The 22,034-nt window shown below is 39.5% G+C and overlaps 1 protein-coding gene across 1 annotated transcript in view; it reads left to right on the top strand.

Annotated features, from left to right (window-relative positions):
* Positions 1 to 6,127: 6,127 nt before the first annotated feature.
* Positions 6,128 to 22,034, top strand: part of ncf4 (neutrophil cytosolic factor 4) — a 36,620-nt gene continuing 20,713 nt past the window's right edge. Inside the window, exons 1-6 of the mRNA XM_031730053.2 lie at positions 6,128 to 6,347; positions 6,646 to 6,730; positions 6,855 to 7,014; positions 14,560 to 14,630; positions 15,311 to 15,438; positions 21,331 to 21,382. Of these exons, the coding sequence (XP_031585913.1) occupies positions 6,316 to 6,347; positions 6,646 to 6,730; positions 6,855 to 7,014; positions 14,560 to 14,630; positions 15,311 to 15,438; positions 21,331 to 21,382 (528 nt within the window). The 5' untranslated portion in view covers positions 6,128 to 6,315. The remainder of the gene's footprint in view (positions 6,348 to 6,645; positions 6,731 to 6,854; positions 7,015 to 14,559; positions 14,631 to 15,310; positions 15,439 to 21,330; positions 21,383 to 22,034) is intronic.

Below are 22,034 nucleotides of genomic sequence, written 5' to 3'. Positions count from 1 at the left end.
ATCTGACATTAGTTAAATACAATAATTACAAATATGCTGTCATTTTAGGTTATTCAAAACAAGTGTTAACAAGTGGCCATTAAATTTGATCTGAAGTGAAAAACATTGATCATCCTGTTATCATGCAGTGCACCACTGAGAAAACTTTGATCCTGGCATTCATGCAGACATTACGTTCACACCACCCACCTAACATTACTGCAGAGCCTGTGTCTGTGGTCATCCAGGTCATGTTAATCTAAGGAACTAGTCGGTTAGGGACAACCCCGTCTAGGTTTAAATACCTGGGACTCTCCAGCTTTTGGTTTTAGATCTGAAGAAGGCTCTTGGATGAGAGGTAAAACATCTTAATGAAACTTAAAGGAGTCCCGTCGCTTTCTTTTCCACCTTCTGCAGACCATTTGCACCCCCTGTGGCACCGGCACTCACCAACAGCAGCAGCCTCCTCGAGCAGACAATGACCCCTGCAATGTCGCAGAACCTGCTCAGAGCTGCCTCAAAAACACAAAACAAACGTGAGCCTATGATGTCATCTTGACTGAAGTCCCCACATACAATATGAGCAACTCCAGCGTTTGCCAGAATACATAAACCTGCTCCACTGAGGCTGTACTGGTCTACATACTGGTGCCACCAGAGGTCTTGTGTCCATGCACCGACAGGTCTGTTCTGACAGCGTGATGGAGATCTGCAGAATGTTAGGAAGGTGGCTTTAGTGTTGCTGGTGGTGGTGTGTGGATATCCAATATTTACACCTATTCTAGTGCTTATAAATTGAAACGCCTAATCATCCAATCACATGACAACAATGAGACATGGTGGAGATTACCTGCTGAAGGTCAAACGGAGCATCAGAATGGGGAAGAAAGGTGATTAGAGTGATTTGAAACTTTGTGTGGTTGTTTTCTGAGTATTTGAGAAATTGCCGGTGCACTGGGATTTTCCCAACACAACCATCTGAGGTTTATAGCGTGCCACCATCATGCTGTGTGGCATTCCAGAGGTAGATTTTAGATTTTAGATTTTGGCTCAGAGTTTTCATCACACAAAACAAAGACTCAGCATTTAGGTTACTGCCCAGCTTCACCTCTTCCTCTTTCTGCTTTCCTAATGATGTTACCGTGGCAACCAGCTGTCGACATGTCAAACACAATCTGGGTGTTGAGACTTTCTGTCAGTCCCCCTTCTTCTGTTTCTCTGTGTGTATACGTGTGCACTGGTACCTGTCAACTTAATGGCTTATTAGATTTCATCAACACTTTTTTACAGCGTGCTTGTGTTTCAAAGTTATATTCCAAGGCCAGCATGCAATAAACTATATACAAACACTGTTACAGTACCCTCTTTTACAAGCGCACACACACATAGGGACACTCCTCCACTGACATGTATAAGCATTCGCAATCCGCAGATTCACCCGGACACACATACACTCAAATGCGCAGAACAGACTCCAGCAGCTGGCCTGACCTTGAAGATAAATACACCCTTGAAAAATGCTTCTGCAATTCATGGCTGGCGGTGGTGTGTTATACGAGCAGCGTTTCAAAGGATCCATCTCGGGCTGCGTGAAAATAGATATGGAGTCAATATGTGATGCACTCACACACACACACACACACACACACACACACACACACACACACACACAGACATCCATCTGTGCACCACTGTGTTTCTGTCTTTTTCTCTCATGCGCACAAAGTCTCTGTATTACACTCGATTTCTTGAACAAATCACCATTTTCTCACTCTCCCGATCTTTCTTTCTTGTAGTTGAGTATTTTGCTGTTTTCACACTAATAATCTGAGTGTAACCAAATCACATGACTGCTGTCAACCATTAATGCAAACACTTTAGTCTCTGTGAACACACTACCTCAGCACACACACCCTCAGCATACACTGTTTGATTTACCGAAGCATGCAACTCCTCCGATCTCTTTTGTCAATCTGAGCATGTAGAGGTGCCACTAATCTGCTGATTCAGGTGTAGTTACAATTCTTGTGAATCACTGTGCTGGCTTAAAGCAGATGTTGTTTCTAAATGTAAAAAATCCTTCCGAGTAACGAGTATGTGAAAGTCATTGGTTAGTCAATAACCTTCGTGGCATCTTGAGCACTTAGAAAACCATTTTAGACTGGATGGTAAATCAGTTCGTTTTTTGTTTCTATCCAACTCCCACACATTAACAACTGCACTGCCATCTAGTGTTTGAAGCTTTAATAACCCCATATTTAATGTTTGAACTGTTCAAAGCATTTTACTACACAATTATGTCCATCATTGGAATGCCAGCATCACTAGCTGATGCCTTTATTGACTCATGAATGTCAGTAATGAGAGACACCCAACAGGTGAACGCTGAACGAAGGCAGGTTAGTGTCAAAGTGTGTGTGCATGAGATAAGATGCGAGAGAAAAACTGACTGAATAGGTGGTGGAGAAAGCTTGTGTCCTGAACACGCCTTAAAGAACAATGACTGTTCTGATCTCAACATTATGCTTCTCAGTCAAAAGCCAATAACAGCCTTTGTAAAAGCCTGTGTACACATGCAGTCGTTATTTCTGTAAATAGCTCTTTCTGGTAGGCATTTGTTCTCAGTTAAAACACTTTACATGTGAAAATCTCTGTTTGACATCCTAATTCATTATCTGATGGCAAAATGCGGTCAGCAAAAATGACCAGTCATGCACGTCACTTAAAGTTTTTTAAATTTTTCTTTCTTTTTTGTCTAATTTATATTAGCTAAATTTAAACGGTGTCTCTCAAAAATCAAAGTTCCCTGTATCAGGGTTTTACACAGTATGAAAGGCTGGAAAAAGGACACTGTTATTTGAAAGGTGCTGCTCTGAGAGAAGAAACCGGTTGGAGCAATTTGCCATCTTTCAGCTCATTGTTGTGGTTTCTCCTTTTGCTTTGGCGCCATAATGCAATGGTTACAACAGTAATTGATGAAATAGAGAGACATGCTACTTCAGCTTTCTCCTACAGTCCAACATCCCTGGTTAACCTGTTGGAGTATAAATGAGCTGTAGGTGTGCATGTGAGCATGAATGGTTGCCCGTCTCTCTGTGTTAGCTCTGTGATAGACTGACCACCTGTTCGGGGTTTATCCCACCTCTCGTCCTCTGACAGCAGCCAGCTCTCCTCTCCGTCACCCTGAACTGAAGCGGCAGAAGAAAATAAATAGATGGTTGGATGGATGGAGATTTCTCGGGTTTTTATTTCACATTTTCAGTCATTACATACTTTTATTTTATTTTGCTTATTTAACTTTGGATTCACTGGCTAGGTTTAAGAAAAGATTGTGCCTTTTTTCAACACTTTATCATAAAAAAGTGATGCTTAAGGATACTCAGTGCATTTAAATATGGCACTAAGGAGTCCTTTACTTGCATTTGTATAATAGTAATGATGAGTTGGGAGTGAGACCATCGCACATCTAAAGATATCTTCTGCGTATCCGTGAGACGCCATTATGATGTAGCTCTTTTAGTAGTTAAGAGCCAGATATTTCTCTCCGAGGTAAAATGAGAATGGATATTCAGCTTTATTGAGTCTGTTCTATTTGAAAATAGCTAATTACCACATTTGGAATGACAGCTTTATGGAGTTATAATATGCCAGTGCTGGGTTTACAGATTGTTTTACAGAACCATCAAGCATAAAAATGCCATCTAATACAGGCTGACGCCAGTGGCAGTTGTAATTTCCTCCTTGTGCTTCTGTACTGCGGGTACATTATTCTGAGCTAAATGACAAAAGTGAGAGGGGTCCTGCTCGCAGACCATCTGTGTACCCTGTAATCTGCCTTCTGTATACCTCGGGTATTAAATGATAACCCATGTTTGGCCTTTTGCCTCAAAACTTCCCGTTTTTTATTTTAAATAACAGAGAAAATAATATGTGTGGTTACAATTAAACATGCTGGCAAATAAAGCCTTATTACAGTTCAATGATTATTGATCACTTGTACTTAACTGTGACTCTGGGCTAAACTGAGATACAGCAGATGCAAAGGTCTGGTGGAGCACACCTGACAGGGCAGGTAAACTTATGGCATGTTGACTGAGTATGATATCAGAGTATATTCATGACTTTTCAGATGTCTTATTCAGCTTAAGTTATATCGAGACGTGTGCTGTTTATTTCTATTTCAACACTGATTTAAAGAGTGTTGAACTACAGGAATATTTGTAAACAAATCCTTTATCCATTATATTATCAATATAATGAAGGTCAAAAATATGTTTACTCAATGTTTCATGGCTAAACACAACTGAAAATTGTATTCAGTGCTCAGCATTTGCAGTTAACTTTAGACATACAGGATGGCAGCGGAAATCTGACCTATTTAGTTTGCACAGATGCAGTGCAGTGTGTCAAACAAGGCTATCACTAGTGAAGGGGCTGCTTGGTCACAGCAGTCTTGCTAATCAGTTCAAGTTATTTATTGTTATTTTAACTTCCTGGTGGTGGATGTGGCTCGTTGTACATATACTCTAAGGAAGTGTTTCAAAAATAAACAGTGAAAGGGCCAAAAATCTGAGAAATGCTTGGGGAGTCCCAGTGCTTCATGTAAACCACACAGTTCTATTTTAAAATCTGCCACTGAAACTGGTTTACAGAAGGGGAGTGGCACCTTACAGCTGAAATGAAACTTATTTATAGCTGAAATATATATACATAACATATGTATAATGTATATTATTCAATGCATGTTACTGGCGAGCATCTTTTGAGGGGTGGTCAAGGACACAGTTCATCTCAGCACTCCTAAAAAGAACTATGGTAAGAGTAGCAATCATATCGCATTTTAGTATGATTTTCTGAGCATCGTAACGTCACGACACCAAGTTTCCACTATCTCTATGATGTTACAGTGCACACTCGCACATTCACACACACACACACACACACACACACACACACACACACATACACACACACACGCACAGCCAGGCTTGTCATCATTAAAAAAGAATCGGGTTAGTCAGAGGATGTAACTGGAAATGTTATTACTCAAAACAGTGGTGCAGCTTTAAAAACTCACTACCAAAAACGTTAGCAAGCTAAAGCGCAAATTGCTCTGATAATGTGGGGTCATTGTTGTGAGTTACTGTATATTTATTGTATATTTGTTCATTAAATAGCATTAAAAACATAATTTTTCTAATGTGGGAGCGCTGGAGATTTCTGAGGCATTAATCCTCCGACATATAACCTGGTGCCAGCCAAGGATCTGATGTCTTTTATTATTTTGGCTGTAATCAGCCATCAAAATATTTTGGCTGGGTTTTAAAGAAACACTGTAATGTGTACCTAGTGGAATTGTGGTTTGAGTCATTAAAGGGCTGAATACATTTACAAACAGTATACTGCATTATTCATTTTCTTAAATAAAACTTATTAAACGCCCACTAAAAGTAAGTTAATAACTTTTCCCGTTTTCCATTACCCTATTATTATTATTATTATTATTATTATTATTATTATGTGTTGTTAACATATTGCACTGTTTAAATGACACGATTGGGAGCCGTGGCCTCCCCTAAAGGTTGGATCCTAGAATCGCCCCTGGCGCACATTCAGAAACTAGAAAAATTAGAGACCTGCTGCTTCAGATGATGTGGTCTGATTTACTCAGTGAATCAGTTTTGATGTTTTATAATTCTGCATCAAATTTACAAGTTGTATCGAAAAGAAAGAAAGAAAGAAAGAAAAAACCCTAGATCAGCTCTCCCAACGTGCGCGATGCCCTGCCAGTGCAAAGAAGCGTGAAGGGTGTCACACATGCTGGGTTCATGGAGTACTTGCTTGTAAAGTGTGTAAACAGGCAGGCAGGCACAGTGCGATCAAACAGATGGAGCACATTTACGATGGCTTTGAAGGACCGAAAAATCCCGTACGAAAGGCTGCTAAGTCCGCAAACGGTTTTTTCCTGCTCGAGTGTTTGAGTTTCCATCCGTATGCGTGTTTGTTTCCAGTGAAATTTACGCTTTTACCACATGCCCGCTGGCACTACCTGTTGCTGGTGGATTGTCAGCTGATAACGCCTGTGCGTGTGTGTGTGTGTGTGTGTGCGTGTGTGTGTGCGTGTGTGCGCGCGTGCAGTGAGACTTCCCCACACATCTGTGTGGCCACACGCGCGCACCCGTCTGCTGATCTTTTTTTAGGGAACTTTCGCTTCCTGTTGCTTTTCTCCGCACTATTGCGCTTGAAAGTTTGAAAGTCAGTTTAGGCAGCCTGTGGTGTGTGTGACAAAGTGTTTTGTTCGCCAGCAGCTTTAGAGTTTCTTCTGCGTGCATCATCATGTCGCTGCCGCAGCAGTTACGCGACCAAAGGTGAGTCTGTCTACAGGGACAGGTTAGAGGCGGTGAACCGATGTTTTGCGCACTGACTGCGAAGCTCATTTCTGATCGCTGGTGAAGAATCTTAACGGATCTAATTTGATCGAAAAAGACCAAGCTACATCAAGATCAGCATGATTTATGGTTGTTTTACTCAAACAGCAGAGCTGTCGTCATGTTAAAAAATAAAAATTTTAATTGTAGATTATGTTTTTAATTGCTTGCTTGTGTGTGTCTGTTAGTTTTTCTTTGTGTCATTTTTGTCTTACATGATCTGTCCTTGTTACTTTAGTGACTTTGATCAGCTCCCTCTCAACATCCCAGTCAGCGCCACCATTGCTGATATTGAGGAGAATAAAGGCTTCATCGACTACTTTGTAAGCATTAAAAAAAAAAAAAAAAAAACTAAAGGTCTGAGATGTTTCTCACTGAGACTGGCTCACAATACCAGGCTCAGCTGTTTCTCTTTCTCTTTCATTCATGCCTTTGTTTCTCTCTCAGAGGTTTGTGATTGAGGTGAAGACTAAAGGAGAGAGTAAGTACCTAATCTACAGGAGGTACCGGGAATTTTTCAACCTCCACCAGATCCTCGAGGCCAGGTACTCCCCAGAAAACCCGGCCAAACTGGGCCCAAACACCTGCATCTTGCCTCCTCTTCCAGGTGTGTGTGTGTGTGTGTGTGGGTGTGCACTGATGATCATCAGTGGCATGCACGGTGTAAGATTTCACGTCGCTCAAATATGCGCTTGTTAGTGTCCGGCTGCTGGCAGATTGGCTGTTATGCCCTCTGAGGCTTATCTAAATCTTTTCAGGCATGCCTCGAACTCGGACTATGTCAACAGGCACAGCTTCTGATTTTCAGTCTTGCTAAATTGCTATTCTGGTGACGCGAATTCCATGGTATGTGCTGTGATTCACACCATGGCAGAAATGGCCCACATAAGAGCTGGTGGGTTCACCTAGAACAAGGCAAACAGGACTGAATTTGAATATGTTCCCTAAAAGTCAAACAGTAGTTTGGTCTAGTGTGAAATATTGTAATGAGTGTGGGAAAATGGTAGCTACTCTAATGGTTAGTTTCACAGTTTTGCTGTGTCAAAGTTACACAAAGGGAACTCCTACTGGATCCTTGCTGTCTTGTCACTCCATAACCTTACGTGCTTGCATGCTTATTCTCCTTCATGCATAGGAGAGCAGGTTCACAGAGACACCTCTCTGTGTCTGGAAGAACTGAAACACCTCTGAATACTCTTTCATAAGCATACAGCTGCTGTGTTTTTTTCTTTGTGTACATTTTGTTGTTTTCATTTTGTTTTTCTCATGTATTCAGGGGGAGATTGAGACATAATTGGATGTCTTTGGTGAATTAAAAAAAAAACATTAGCTGGAGACGAAGTCGGGGCTGATATTATAAAGAATAAAAACTGTTGCGTCCCTTAAAGATTTGATTACATTTAGCCTAAGTTTGGTGGGAGCTCACTTCTGTTCAAATCCAATTCTATTTAAGCCACAAGAGCTTAGTTATAGCACACTTTAGGCACCCATTGCTGCATAATAATGTGAAGCATGAGTGCTCCAAATGCTGCATTTACAATCCTCTTTCTCCACTGAGACATCCGCAGAAAGAAGAGTGACAGCTACTCTTGTTCAGCTGAAGTAAAATTGGCTTAGAAAGAAGTTTGTATTCTACTGAACCCAGTGAACCTTATTGTGCTTTTTCTTTTATTGGCGCTTGCATCTTTAGACACACTTGAAGCATTTACTGTCATGTTATGTGGCTAAATGTCAAAAATCCAGCATTACAAACCACCAGGTATCATAGTGCCCCTACAAGGTCAATTTAAAACCAAACCATACTTCAGAGGACAGTAATAAGTTTAATCCACAATGATTGACATTCAGATTAGTCAGGAAAGAGCAGATGGAAAGAAGGGCAGATGAATGCCACAGGCAAAATACAGAGAGACGGGGAAAGAAGAGCAAAATTGAAGGGGAAGGTTTTGAGAGGCAGTAGGGAGAGGGTGATTTATCCATTCATCCATTTCCAGGGGCTTCAGGTATGTAGCAGCCGATGGAGCAGAGAAACCCAAGCACCCTTTTTGTAGTAATCAGTGACTTGTTTGGTGAAGCACCAGCTGGGGGATACAATCGCTCCATCGTGACCACTTTTGTCCCTGGATTATCTGTGTAAATCGTGCCCGGGAACAAATCTAAACTCAGCAGAGCAGGGCATCGACTCACTTTAGCATGCTAGTTAGCTGCAAGTTGATACCGAGGTTTTTCTTGCTGATGGAATATACTGACTTGACTGATTTAACATAATGATTTGGTGACTTTAAAACAGCCAATTTAAACAAGCATCATATCCCTACCATTACTTAAATTAAAAGTATTGCCATTATTCTGCTAGCTTGGGCTAGTTTGTACTCAAGGTTAATGTGCTCTTTGCTATGATGGCTAAGAGATAACATTTCTTATGTTATCACTGAAGTTCTTGAAAACTCCCATCATGGCTTTCCTTAGCTGGAGTATTATCACTGTTACTTCACTTCTTAAATGCTGTCCACATCGAAACTACTATCTTAAAGAGACCTTAAAGAGACTACAACTGTAAAAATATTTTGAAACATCCATACCTTGTGTCTAGAGTTTCATGTTGAGTCACTTCTTGCTGGCTACTTAAGTATCTGTGAACAGAACTTCAGTTTTAGAGGGAGGCTGACTCATATAAGTAGAAATAAGAGAGAAGTACAACCAACATAGTGCATCTAGACAGTTAACAATCTGGAAGAAAAGTCACTTTCCACTGCAAATGAGCTGCTGTCGAAGAAGATTAAGCTCTGGATGAAATGCCTGTACTGGCCACAATGAAACAAAAACTTTAAATTAGGAAAAGTTGGTAAGTGTGATAATGAGTGAAGACGTATGGGAATCCAGTTTCTAACCCACCTAATTTTAATATACAGTAATTATAAAGGTTTTAATTTGATCAGTTTTGACAGCATTGATGAAAAGACAGAGTTATACTAGCGGGGCACAGAGATCTCCACTAAAGCCCAATAGTCTGATAGTCATTTATTAAAAAATAATGTAAAAGATTGGTTAATTAAGTTCCCACTCTAGCGTTCACCTGCCCATATTCATATCATCATATCATCATAAATACATCATCTAGTGGTCCGAACACAAGAATTATTGCGCAGTAAGCTAACAGGCTTCAGCGTTCCCACTGTGGTGTAATTTTTTTCTTTACATGAGAGCGCACCCATCGCCTCCAACTCGTGTAGCTGCTGCTGCTGGCAGGCGCTGGAGCCGGCTGTAGCTGTGGCTGGAATCCAGGGCCTCAAGCCTTTATCACAAACACTGTTTGATCATTCTAACACAGTAAGCCTGCCATTTTTGGATGATATCTGTTAGCTGCCAAGTTTACATTTGACTCTTTGGTCATCTGTTTTTCCAAAATGCAGCAACACAGATGGTTCTTTAGCATAGTGGCAGTTACACTGCTGCCAGCTCCAAGTTAACATTTAGTCAACAAAAACGTTCAGAGTTAGACCTAGCTAACCTCGTTACAGTAATCCCAAAAGGTTGATGTGTTTATATGGATGTAGCGTTTTCAGTGGGAGGAATGTTTCGTCACTCATCCAAGTGACTTCCTCAGTCTCAGCTGACTGCAGGTTTCCCCAACCTTATCAACGTTACATTTGGACAATGACTGGAACTAGCCCACTGAATGAACAATGGGCTGGGAGATCAGTTCCTTGATCTCCCAGCCCATTGTTCATTGGAAGAAACGTTTCATCACGTTTCGTCACTCATCCAAGTGACTCCTTCGTGACTGAACGTTAAAACACCCATTTTGAACAAGTAGTCTTCCAAAATTGCCAATAATATTGGATTAGTCCGGAAAGGTTATAAATGTGGAGTTTTAGTGAGAATTTGATCAGATGAAAGCATACCGACCAATCAAAAGACTAGCTGACATGGGGATTGCAGCCCTGCAGATGTCATTTCAAATTGTCTCCGAGATCTTTAAGAGTTGGGAGCCCAAGTTGTTGAACCTGGTGCGACTGTATCATCAAAAAATATCCAGAATCCAGCCCTTTATCAGGATCTACACCAAAATTAGAATTAATAGGTTCTGTTTCCCAATTCCACCTGACAAATTTCATTGAAAAACTGGCTCAATAGTTTTTCTGTAGTCCTGCTAAGAGACAGACAAACATGCCAAAGCAATCACACTCTGCACTGCTATTCACCTTGATGATGGATTTAAGATAAAATGATCATAAGCACCGAGACTTGAGATAAAATATTGTAATGTGAAAGCACAAAGTATATTCAGGCCTCAGTCACTGTTTGTGCTGCTGTGTGACTGTGTCTGTCCTCATCTGCTCTGTGGCTTTGGTTTTATTCAGCTCATTGTTTCCCCATAAGTCTGTCTGTCTGGGAGGCGGCGTCAGTGTCTGTATTGATTATCGGTGGCTGGAAACCAACATGTGCACCAATAAAAGCCTGAGGGCTTTGAATGGGCGGCTCGGAGCATTGATTTAAGAAGGATGAGGACAGACAGAGGTGATAGTTTTGTGCGTAGATTACAAATAGATTACAGATTTATTTCTGTGGATTCACAGGCTTTGGCTTGGTTATTAACTTGTTATTGTCATTATTAAGCATTAAATTTACTTGGCACAGGGAAAATGGCTCTGACTCATCATTAGAGCTACTAGTCACATTATAGTTGCAGTTTTCCTTTGATACATTTTAAAATACAAATCTAAAGTAAAAATGCATTTAAACTAGCCTACAAAACTGAGGCATTGAGGACCTGCACAAAAACTAAAAAGTCTGCATGTAGGGAAACACAAGTTGAGATGGGTACTGGGTTAATGGTGCTTAAACCCCCTCCCAAATCAATACCATATATGGTGGTGGGATGTTGGTATTGAAGTGGGACACTACAGTAAATTAAAGTCAGGGAAAAGTTGGTCAAATAAACTTTGGTGGCCATTTGCCTCATTTTGAGACATACTGTCACCTGAGCCCTTCTTTGATTCTGTGTTTAGCTATGTACAAAACGCTAATGCTGCCATGCTAGCATGCTAACATCCTCATAGTTGCATTGCTAAAATGCTAATGTTCAGCAGGTGTAGTGTTTGTCATCATTGTCATTTTAGCTATTTTTGTGTTATTTTTGCTAGCTTTGCTGATTACTACAAAACTGAAAGCATATTTCGTGTTGATGGAGATGCCATTAATATTTCTAAAATATCCTCATAAACTACTGAAGTATCACTGAAACTGCATCAAAGCCTTTATAGGCCAGATTCATCACTCAAATGCCCCAGACAATTATTTAACAGGACAAAGAAAGAGGGTTGAAAGAGCCATATCTAATCTAAAAAAGCCACTTAAAAAATTTACTGAGCTTGAACTCTCATGATGTGAGATCATGAAAGTTTGTCATCCTAGTAGGACATTTCACACATAGAGCTTATAGTTGTTTTAGCCGCTTATTTTTTCCTCCGACACTAGCCGTCTTTAAAAGGGGTGTAAGCTGTGACTACTGCAGTATTTTAGCTGGTTTGTAAAATTATTATTATTTAAATTATTATTTAAAAATATTTTTAAAGTGGAATTTTACTGGCTTTTAAATATTAGAAAAAAAAAGCCTTCATTAGCTACACATTAGGAACCAGTGGAAACTTTTAGTGATTTTGTGTATTCTGGAGGTGCTGTCTTATAGCTAGAGCCAAATCCTATGTGATCCATTACAACCAGGGTCCTCTCTGATTTCTTATTTCTCCTGTGTGTCCTGCTTAAAGGGTTTCTTTCTTTCTTAAGCTTTTTGGGCAGAGTAGTGTTCAGAATGCTTTCCTGTTTCAGCAGCTAATGTCAAGGTCATTATAAATCATTATAAATCATTATGATACCAAATTACAGCTGCTTAGGTCATATGTTTGATTTTTTTATTAAAAAGCAAGAATGTTTTTACTCAAAAACACTTTATTGTAAAAAATTTCCAATTTTACAGTTTGTTGTAACATGTACGGCCATATCTCTCAATGCCAGCTGCTATATCGGGAAAGTTCTACTTTTCTACAAACTCTGATTTAACATCTGCCACTGAGGAGTCTGTTGGATAATATTAGATCTGATGGGTTTAATTGCAGTGCCAGATCTCATCAGGATGGGAAGGGAATAAGAAAGACAGGGGAGAGAGTGGAGGGAGACAGGCGAGGATGGGTGATGATTTTTAGGGCAGAAAAAAAAGATAGCAGAAGAGGACAGAGGTCTGTCTTTTCAAATAAAGTTATTCTCATTAATGAGACGTAAATAATATTTCAGTATCATAGGTGTGTGTGTTTCTTTGTTTCTTTCTTGTGAGCTTGGTGCTATGCTATGCTTTTCTATCTTAAATGATGATTTCTGAGTCATACGTGACAGCTATAAATTCAAGGTCAAAGGAGCATTTAGGTGAGTGGATGGGTGACTGATTCTCAGTGAGTCAGTAAATGAATGAACTTGTGTCTGCGAGTGATTGAGTGAGTTATTGTGCTCCACAGTGAATGAGACAAGGGAAATTGAGTGAAGAGAGAGGGCTGAGGGTCATTAAGACTGTGCTAAATTTGATTTAACAGCAGGGTTAGATGGCCTTGGATGAATTGGTGGGGCCCGATTTAGACTGTTAGGAGTCTGTGCTGTGCCTCATAATTTTTTTGACCGGGCGTAATGTGATATTAGGAAGAGTAATATGCTATTTTCACAATCTTTTGAGGTAAGGGGCATTTGCCATGTTTGGGACAGGATAAACGTGTTAGCTGTCTAACACAATGACATATGAGTTGGGCTACACCCTTAATCGTTGAATTCAGGTGTTTTCAGTTCCACAGTTAAAAGAAGTATAAAATCAGTTTGCCTGCATAAACATTTGTCCAGCTGTATGTAGTGTTATTGCTAAATGAACGAGTTTGGGAACCACGGCCATGAACCAGCAGATCACCTAAAGTTACAGAGCAAGTTTTACTAGCAATTTGCTAACACGCTACTTCAAAACTGTGTTTAGCATCAAAAAAGTGCTGTTGGTTTTCACAGGGTGACAGGATTATATGTAAAAGGTGGGAACTCAGATTTTTGTAACTGACCCTGTTATATATGTATTTCTGGGAGTTCATTTCTTAAAGTGCAGAATGTAGTTAGGAGAATATTTAAATCATATACGCAAAAGGATTTACTAACATCTGCAACATGCAGTTTACTGCTAATTGCAACGGTATTTAAGGCCAATAAAAGCATGTCTTAGATTTTGCCTCTGATAATGAAATGAACTGACTGTGCCTGTGTTTAAGAAACAGCGCAACGTTTGTAGAACTAACAAAACTGTTGAGCGCCATTTGGTACTATTGTTTTTGCCCTGTTTAGTAAATCTGGTCTATAGTGTGTAAAAGTCACCAACGCTGTGGTGATGCAATAACGACAGAGTTCCAAACCTGCATGAGTTGCCACGAAACTTGGAGGTCATTTTCTCCCTCATACATTAGCTTATCTTGAAGTTGTGTTTTTGATTGCAAAAATTTGCAATTGCTAGCATGCTAACATGCTAAACCAAGTTGGTAAGATAAAAAAACCTAAATATCAACAGTTATACTTGCGACACGCGTGCATCTTAACACTTTCAGTCTGTGAGAATTCGACCAAGTAAGGATTAAACTCAAACACCTGGGGCTAATGTTACCTCAGAACCTTCATATATGTACCTTGTCAGTCAGTTGGCCTATCTGAACGAAACTTTGCACAAACATTGTCACACAATCAGCAGTTATAAGTTTATGTTTATAAAAATGATTTTTTTTAAATTTCCAATCCTTTTTTTGTGTTTTTTGAGTGTTTGCACTCATTGCTAAGTACATAAAGTAGAAAGGTACAAAAATATATGCTTGTAAATATAAATTACCTAGAATATACTTACCTGGGTTTTAGTACCTGCACACATTTTCCAAGCTAAAATTAATAATTCACATTTACAGGCTCTTGCTGTTTAAGTGTACTAGAGCATCAACAGTATCGGAGCAAGTTTACATGCTTGCTTTGTTTAGAAAAAAAAAAGCTGTATTGTGAACATACATATTCATGTCTGCTATGTGAATGCATTTTTATGGCCCCTGTCCTAGAGTGTAATCTCACTTTTTAAATGTGTTTTCTTTAGGAAAAATCTTCATCGGAAACAAAAAGGATATTGCAGAGAGCAGAATCCCTGAACTCAACACGTACATGAAGGTAATCACATTTCATTGTTATGCATGATGCGGTCTCTTTTTAAACATTTTCAACAGAGGAAAGAATTGTTGGCGTGTTTGCCATCTTCTGCAGCGTGCAGTGCGGTAGCCTACAACGCAGTGGGCTGAACGATGCTGTAGGTGGATAAGCACTGACTCGGATATTTCAGCAGTAGTTTGCAGATCGAGCTCAACATGTAGGCGTTGCTGCTCTCTTCTCTTTGCTCTGCCCTGTGCCCACATCACGTCTGACTGACTGTAGTTGTGGGACTTTTGACATGTTTCAGTGTTGCACCATCGCTAAAAACACGATCAGGTTCTCTTTCTCCCACTCACTCACTTCTCTTTTCTGCTCTACTCTCTTTTTTCCCGCAACCTACGTCGCTCCCTCTTTGCCACACTCTCTCGCCTTCACTCGCCTTACACTTCTCGCTTCATCTCCACTCTTTTTAATCCACTCCTTCTCTCCCACCACCCTGCATCTCCTTCTCCTCTTCCATCAAACTCCCACTCTCTTTACACCCCTTTTGTCTCTGCTGACGTTTCAATTCATCCACCCTGATTTCCCTCTTTTTACATCACTCCTCATCTCCATCTTTCTTGCATGTCCTTATCGTTCATCCATTTTTTTTTACTTCACTCTTCCCTCATTCCATCTCTCTCTCTCTCTCTTATATCAAGAGGTTGCTGGGTTTGCCAACATGGGTGTTGCTAGACGAGGCTCTCAGGATGTTTTTCTACCAGACGGAACAGGACTCTGAGCATCAGCCGCGAGCCCTGAGGCGTCTCCGCCCGAACACCCGCAAAGTGTAAGTCCCACAGTTCCCCATGGTAACAAGCCAAAACACAGATTGACTCCTTTAACACCAAGTCAGACGTCACTATGAAGAAATTAGTTTTATATCAAAGGAGACACCAGTTACAGACGGTACTTTTTTACTAGTATTTTGCTATGTGAATGGGAAATAAGTTCAGCGACTTAAACACATAAAGTCAGTACTTTGTTCGGCCTGAGCTCTCTTAGGGAACCTTTCTTGTCATTTCTTTAAGCAATCTTCAGGAATAGTTCTCCAGGCTTCTTGAAGAACATTCAAAGCTCCTCTTTGGATTTTGGCTGCCTTTTTCTTTTTCTTTCTTTTGTGTTTCTGTGTGGTATTCCTGTTTCTGAGCCCACACTGCTTCAATAATGTTGAGGTCCTGGCTCTGGGGAGGCCAACCTATGACTGATGGTGTTCCAGTGTGAGTTTTCCAGGTATGCTTTTACTGCACTGGCATTGTGTTTGGGACAACGCTAAGAAATGAAGCTGCTGCCAATCAAATGCTTTTCCGATGGTACTGCATGGTGGATCAAGCTTTTCTGCATTCATAAATCTATTAGTTTTGATAACATCCCCAACACTACTCCGTGAAATGCAGCCCCAAACCATGACAGAGCCTTCACCCTGTTTTAGAGATGGCTGTTTGACACTCACTGTTGTACCCCTGTCTGGACCTTTACATTCATATTGACAGCAATTTGAACCAAAATTTTGGATTGAAAATTGATGGTCAATAAGACCTGTTGACCATCGATTTTCAATCCACTTCTTGTGTAATTTGGAATACTTTGGTCTTTCCTTCCCATTTCCCTTTCTTAGACATGAATTCTTAACGGCCTCTCGTTCACTGAGACCATTTCTGATGAGGCTTTGGGGAACAGCAACTGATCAACTGAAGGACCAGATGGGTCTTTGCTTGATTTGACTTTCAGATAAATGGTCTGGTACATGGACTTGATTGACCAAAAACTAATAATTTCAAAGAACTTTAAAACCTTGCAGTCTCACTCAAGAGTTCTCCTGTCAAAATATAAAGAAATGTGGGGCAGCCTGAGACTTTTGCACATTTCTCTGAATACAAAGTATTTAACTGTGCAAAAGGTGTAGCCTGAGTGAATCAGGTTTAAAGTTGAAGCATCTGCAAATAATGACAAAGGAGGGTAATTGCTGGCTTTGAAGGGCTTGCTTTCAAGGCATAAATATCTCTGAAAAAAACTGCAAGGTTAAAATGTGGCTTTAATCTGTGAAATGTCAGAAGCATTTTGACTCCTCGAAAAGAAAAATGCCTCATTTAGCTTTGAAAAAAACTTTTTAAATGAACATAATTAAGATCAATCTAGTGCAATTTGTTCTCTTAAGGAACATGTTTCCTCATCTCAAATAACTGTGCTTTGAATTTAAAATAATTACAGCAGACTGGATGCAGGTCTTGTATGAATTATATGAGCAGGCAAGATGAAGCTCCAGCAACATCATTTGCCTCTCTGAAGATGGAGAGAGAAGAGAATACATTTCCCCCAAAAGCGTAAACCCAGGAGTGCAGATTTCCATAAATATTTAAACTGGTTTTTCTTGCTTGAAGCTATTAGCGCTTCAGTGTCAATTCCCCCCAGATGAGATGCACAGGTTCAGGCAAACCTAGGTACATTTTTATGATACAGCTAATCTCATAAACTTGTGTTCTACTTTATGAGTAACTCCTGCCATCTTTGAATGTCTCATGGTCCTTAGACTTGACTTATGTAACTCCTCGTGGAGGATGAAAGGGAAAACATTTTCATGAATGTTCATCACAAAACTTTTTTAATTCGATAGCTGCTGTTAACTGTGAGTACTCAGTCAATACTGAAGGTCAGTTAGACTGCAAATTCAATTACACAGAAATGAAAGCAGAGAGAGATGAAACTTTGTATTTCAATTTAAGTCTTGCAGTTGGGCTTTTGGTGATGTACACAAGGAGATAATAATGCCAGCAGTGAATCAGTGCTAAAAACATGTGATGCTTCTCTTCACCTGAAACTTGGCTTAAGTGCTCCACTTTTAATTTAAAGGCAAAAACATTTTGTGTATCTTTGAATTCAGGGTCAGTTGACCACATATACCCACAACATGTGTTTCGCTTATATAAGCTTTTACTTCCTCCATAACAATACATTAATAGGCATTTAGCCCACACACAAATTCAAAATGAATTCACTGAGGGTTGAATAACAGCTTAGATCTCACTGAGCATACTGAGAAAAACTGAAATGCTGCTGCATTCAACACCCAGTTGTCTTGGTTATCATAAATCACATGGAAACTCTTCAAGCTTCCACATGAGGCTTAGTCTTGTGTTGGTCATATGGGGAAAGTCTGCATCATCTAATGCATAATGGACCTTTTTTCCAGGTCGTGACTAAGAGAGCGTTCAAAATCCTTCGTATTTATGGCTATTATATGCTCTTATCAGGAAATATGAAGCAAAAAGCCTTCCAGAGGATGAATTAACTTAATACTTTATGTAATGGCTATCCATTTAGAAGTGGAATTAAAAGGCTCGGCTCCCAGTTGCAAGCAGCCTGCTTTTAAAATGAATTTCTTCTCATAACTGCAAATTATATTGTCATAAATAACATGGCTAAGGTCAGGATGATGGCGAGCGCTTCTGCAAAAAACTGCAGGTATGAAGTAAATCAGTTGAGCAACAAGCTTAGAGAGTTCACTTGTGATGGCCACCATGCAGCTTTGCATGAATATAATTGGATACCTAGGAGTCAGCTGGTAGCCAAACAGCTGATGACTGATTCACTCGTGTGCTTCTAACTTCAGTCACTTATTGCAAGAACAACTTCAGCTCCCTGCCTGAACTTTTCGCCCCAAAGCAACGTGAGTCTTTTATCGCACACAATGTGCGTTTGCTTTTATAGTGTAGCTATATTTATAGTATATGATTCTTAAAACAACTATACACATCTGAGAAATGAGAGCATCAGTGGCTGGGAGACAGGCTGATATGACTGATCATGTAAAAGTAGTAAAAACCTGATCTGCTCAATAAATCTGTATTGATTTACTGAAGATTTTTTTATTATTCAAGGAGTCGGGGATACTTTAAAAAGTAGGGATCAGTTTGTTATGGATGAGTTTGAGTGTAGGAAACAGCAGTGTATTGATATTGTTAATCAGAGGAATAGGCGCTGTCGCTCTAAAAAAAACTTACATATTTGATGTCAAATCAAACAAAGGGTGTCCTGACCTGATGATGTCTCAGCTGAGGCAAGGGCACCTTAATCTGGCATTAACCTCCTAAGACCTGAACTCTTTCATGGCATGCATTTTCAGTTTTTCTTTGCTATTTAGGCTGATTGGGACCTGATGAATGTAAAAACAAACAATTACCTGATTTTTTTTTTTTACTTGATTTTTGTTTCTGAGAAAAATGAGATCCACATAAAAGGACATTTACTTTAAATTTCAATAGAACAGTGGCAGTATTACGTCCTCGTAAGTGGATATGTGGACGCCAGTCCTAGGAGGTTAAGAATATCTCTATCTATCTATAAAGGCTTTTTGTCCTTGTTCTACTTCCTCATTTATAATGTCCATTTAGACTTTTGATTGGTCCCTTTCCCTGTGGCTGGATTACATCAACAGAAGATGTGGTAAAATCAGAGTCTCTCAACAGGAAACTTATGCAAAAGCAGACTTCATTGCTTCTTCTGCTCTTAGATCTGACCTGTCTCGGTTTGTATGGCCTTTTGGTTGATTTGTCTGTTGGAACATTTGAAGAAACTGTTACTTCCTTCCTGAAGAATTGCCACATATTTGATTTTCACATGGTCTTTCACTGCCAGTTCCTGTTGTTTCAGTATTCTGCAGTAAATACAGTACCTTTGTGAAAGGACGGTATTGTACAACAGTCTCAAGCAACCTTTCTCGTTTATTTTGATTTTGATTCCAAAGATTGACATTTTCTTGTAATTTTATAAAGGGTTTTTTTGGACTTCTTTCTTTTCACTTCCAGTCAAGTCCTTGTACATGACCATTTTTAAAAGAATGTTTGATTTTTCTTTTGGTTCTTTAGCCACTTGACCAAACAGTAGCCTATGAATCATTCAAGTGTAAAAGAGAAACCTAACTCAAAGGATGAATAAGTGTTGTGTCTACAAATAACAGAAAACTTCAGCTCTTTGCTATTAGGAGCCCAAAATTTGTTCCCATTTCTTTAGTTGAATCTATAAGAAATGTCACCGGTAATACAGTTGCATAGAAATTGTACTTTTGCAATCTCAAAGAGTTATGAGCTTTAGTGTGCACTGTGTCCTTAACAATATTGAGGAAGTAGAAAGAAGTGGCTGCACTGAAACTCACAGGACTTATGGAGTGATGGATCCAGTCATGTTATTGGTTTAAATCATCATTAATATGTACATAAGAGGTCAGGAGAGAGGCACAGTAGTTATTTACAGCCATCTGTGAAAGACAGTGGAGGCTCAAATCTCGTCAAAACTGATGCAATATTGAACGCAGAAAAATACCATCAGATTTTGATCCAGCATGCAGCACGACCTGGAAAGCATATTACTGGCAACACCGTCATTTTTCAACATGGCAACCTCAAACATACTATCAGTGCAATAAAAGCATACCTGTACAGAAGCCTGGAGAAGTATTCCTGAAGACTAGTTAAAGAAATTACAAGAAAGCTGCCTGAGAGAGTTCAGGATCTGTTAACGAATAAAAGTGGTCAAACCAAATATTGACTATTAGACTCATTAGAATTTTTATAAGGCATTTTTGTCTTTGTTTGAACATTTCAATAAATCGCTGCCACTATATGCAAAATACAAAAAATGATAGGTGTTTCAGGTATTTTATTTCCAGACTTGTTTAATACAAAAGACTTTCCTTGTGCTTGTGCATTGTAACTCTGTGAAGCAGTGCAGCATAACAGTGCTTTGACCTAAATGTGACCATACCCACCACGCTCGTAGTGACAATTTTAATATCCTTACCATGGTCATCTTCTTAGTTTAGCGTGATAGCATGGCAAATGTAATCAAGGAAACCAATTTGTCCAACAAGTGTTGGACAAATTAAAATTTTGGCCTGATGAAAGTGCTGAATGAAAAGTTTAAGGGTTGCATGAGTTAAATGTATATGTGTTTAATAATGTCTAATATTAATACATTATTATTATTAATAATAATAATAATAATAATGTCTAATATTAATACATTATTATTATTAATAATAATAATAGTGTCTGTGCCAAAGTACATGTTAATTATTATTCCAAGCAAAATTACATAAAATGTTGATGACACATCGAGCCCTCAGGGCTGCACATGAATTTTGGATCAAAGGAAATTGTGCAATCATGCATTTCATCAACCTTTTATGTGGAATCAATACATCTGTATGCTTAAATAATGTAAAAGGGTTTATCACTCTGAAAATGACATAAGTGTAACCACACATTGTTTCCCAGTGTGAGTGTTTTCAAACATGTAGTCACTCCAGTAAGACAAAGAGTCAAATTTAATTATTTCTCATTTTCTTTAAAATGGTTATGGGTTCAAATTTATCACGTTAGACAGAAAAACAGTTATCATAACTGCAGCAGGCTTTTCTCTGTCTTGTCAGTTACAAGGCATGCTTACTCTAAAGCATAGCATGTTTTATCATTCAGGCCTTGTGGAGCTGACCAGAGAGAGCAGACTGGGCTTTCGAAAAGGGAAACAGCTTCCCAGTTTATTGATATTACAGGAAATATCACTCTGCTGAAATATCTCTTGCTGATTCATCAGAGCGTTAAACTTTGAGGTCACTTCGAGGAATTACATGTATGCAGACAGTGTTCCCTTATATGGCTTGTCTCTGTCCATCTGTGTCTTCTAGGAAACAAGTGAAGTCACAAAAGATGGACCTCTTCTCCTCCCCCAGGGCTGAGGTTGGTGTAATTACTTTTTTTTGTGCTGTTGCAACCCACGCAGTAACGACCTTTGTAGTCAAACAACCACGCAGAATGCACCGCATCACCCCGAGAAGCACAATGTGATCCTATAAGCACCATCGGCATGACTGCTTTTCATGGCACAGACACACAAACACACACAACTTGATACAGCCGTGCCCACAGAAGCCAGTATTTGGTGAAAGTCAAACTAAGTGCATAAATAAACCCTAAAAAACAGATATCATACATAAGTGTGTCATCTGATGTGACAAATCAATAATTACGGCGTCTTTTGTCAAATGTTGTGCTGCATTTTTTGTGCTCCCATTCTCCCTTGACACTGTTGACCTCATCAATAGTTCCTGCTTCGCTTCACTTCCTTTTTCATTTTCTGTATCCGTTTCTCTTTTCGTATTAACCTCCCGTTCCCGCACTCTCTTCTCCTCCATTCCACACCCCTCCCCTTAAGCATCCCTTAACTTTTGTCCTTTTCCTCGCCCCTCCCTCTGTCTGTCTCTTTCCAAGGTTGCGACCATCTCTCGTCCCTCTCTCCCCCCTCCTCTCTTTCACGTCCTCTCATTTCCATTCTATTCACACCTTCCTCCCTGATGCTGATGATGGAAAGAGAAACACATTTATATTCTAA

The sequence above is a fragment of the Oreochromis aureus genome, linkage group 6 (genome assembly GCF_013358895.1).
Source record: "Oreochromis aureus strain Israel breed Guangdong linkage group 6, ZZ_aureus, whole genome shotgun sequence".
Lineage (NCBI taxonomy): Eukaryota > Metazoa > Chordata > Actinopteri > Cichliformes > Cichlidae > Oreochromis > Oreochromis aureus.
This window is presented reverse-complemented; position numbering and strand designations above follow the sequence as displayed.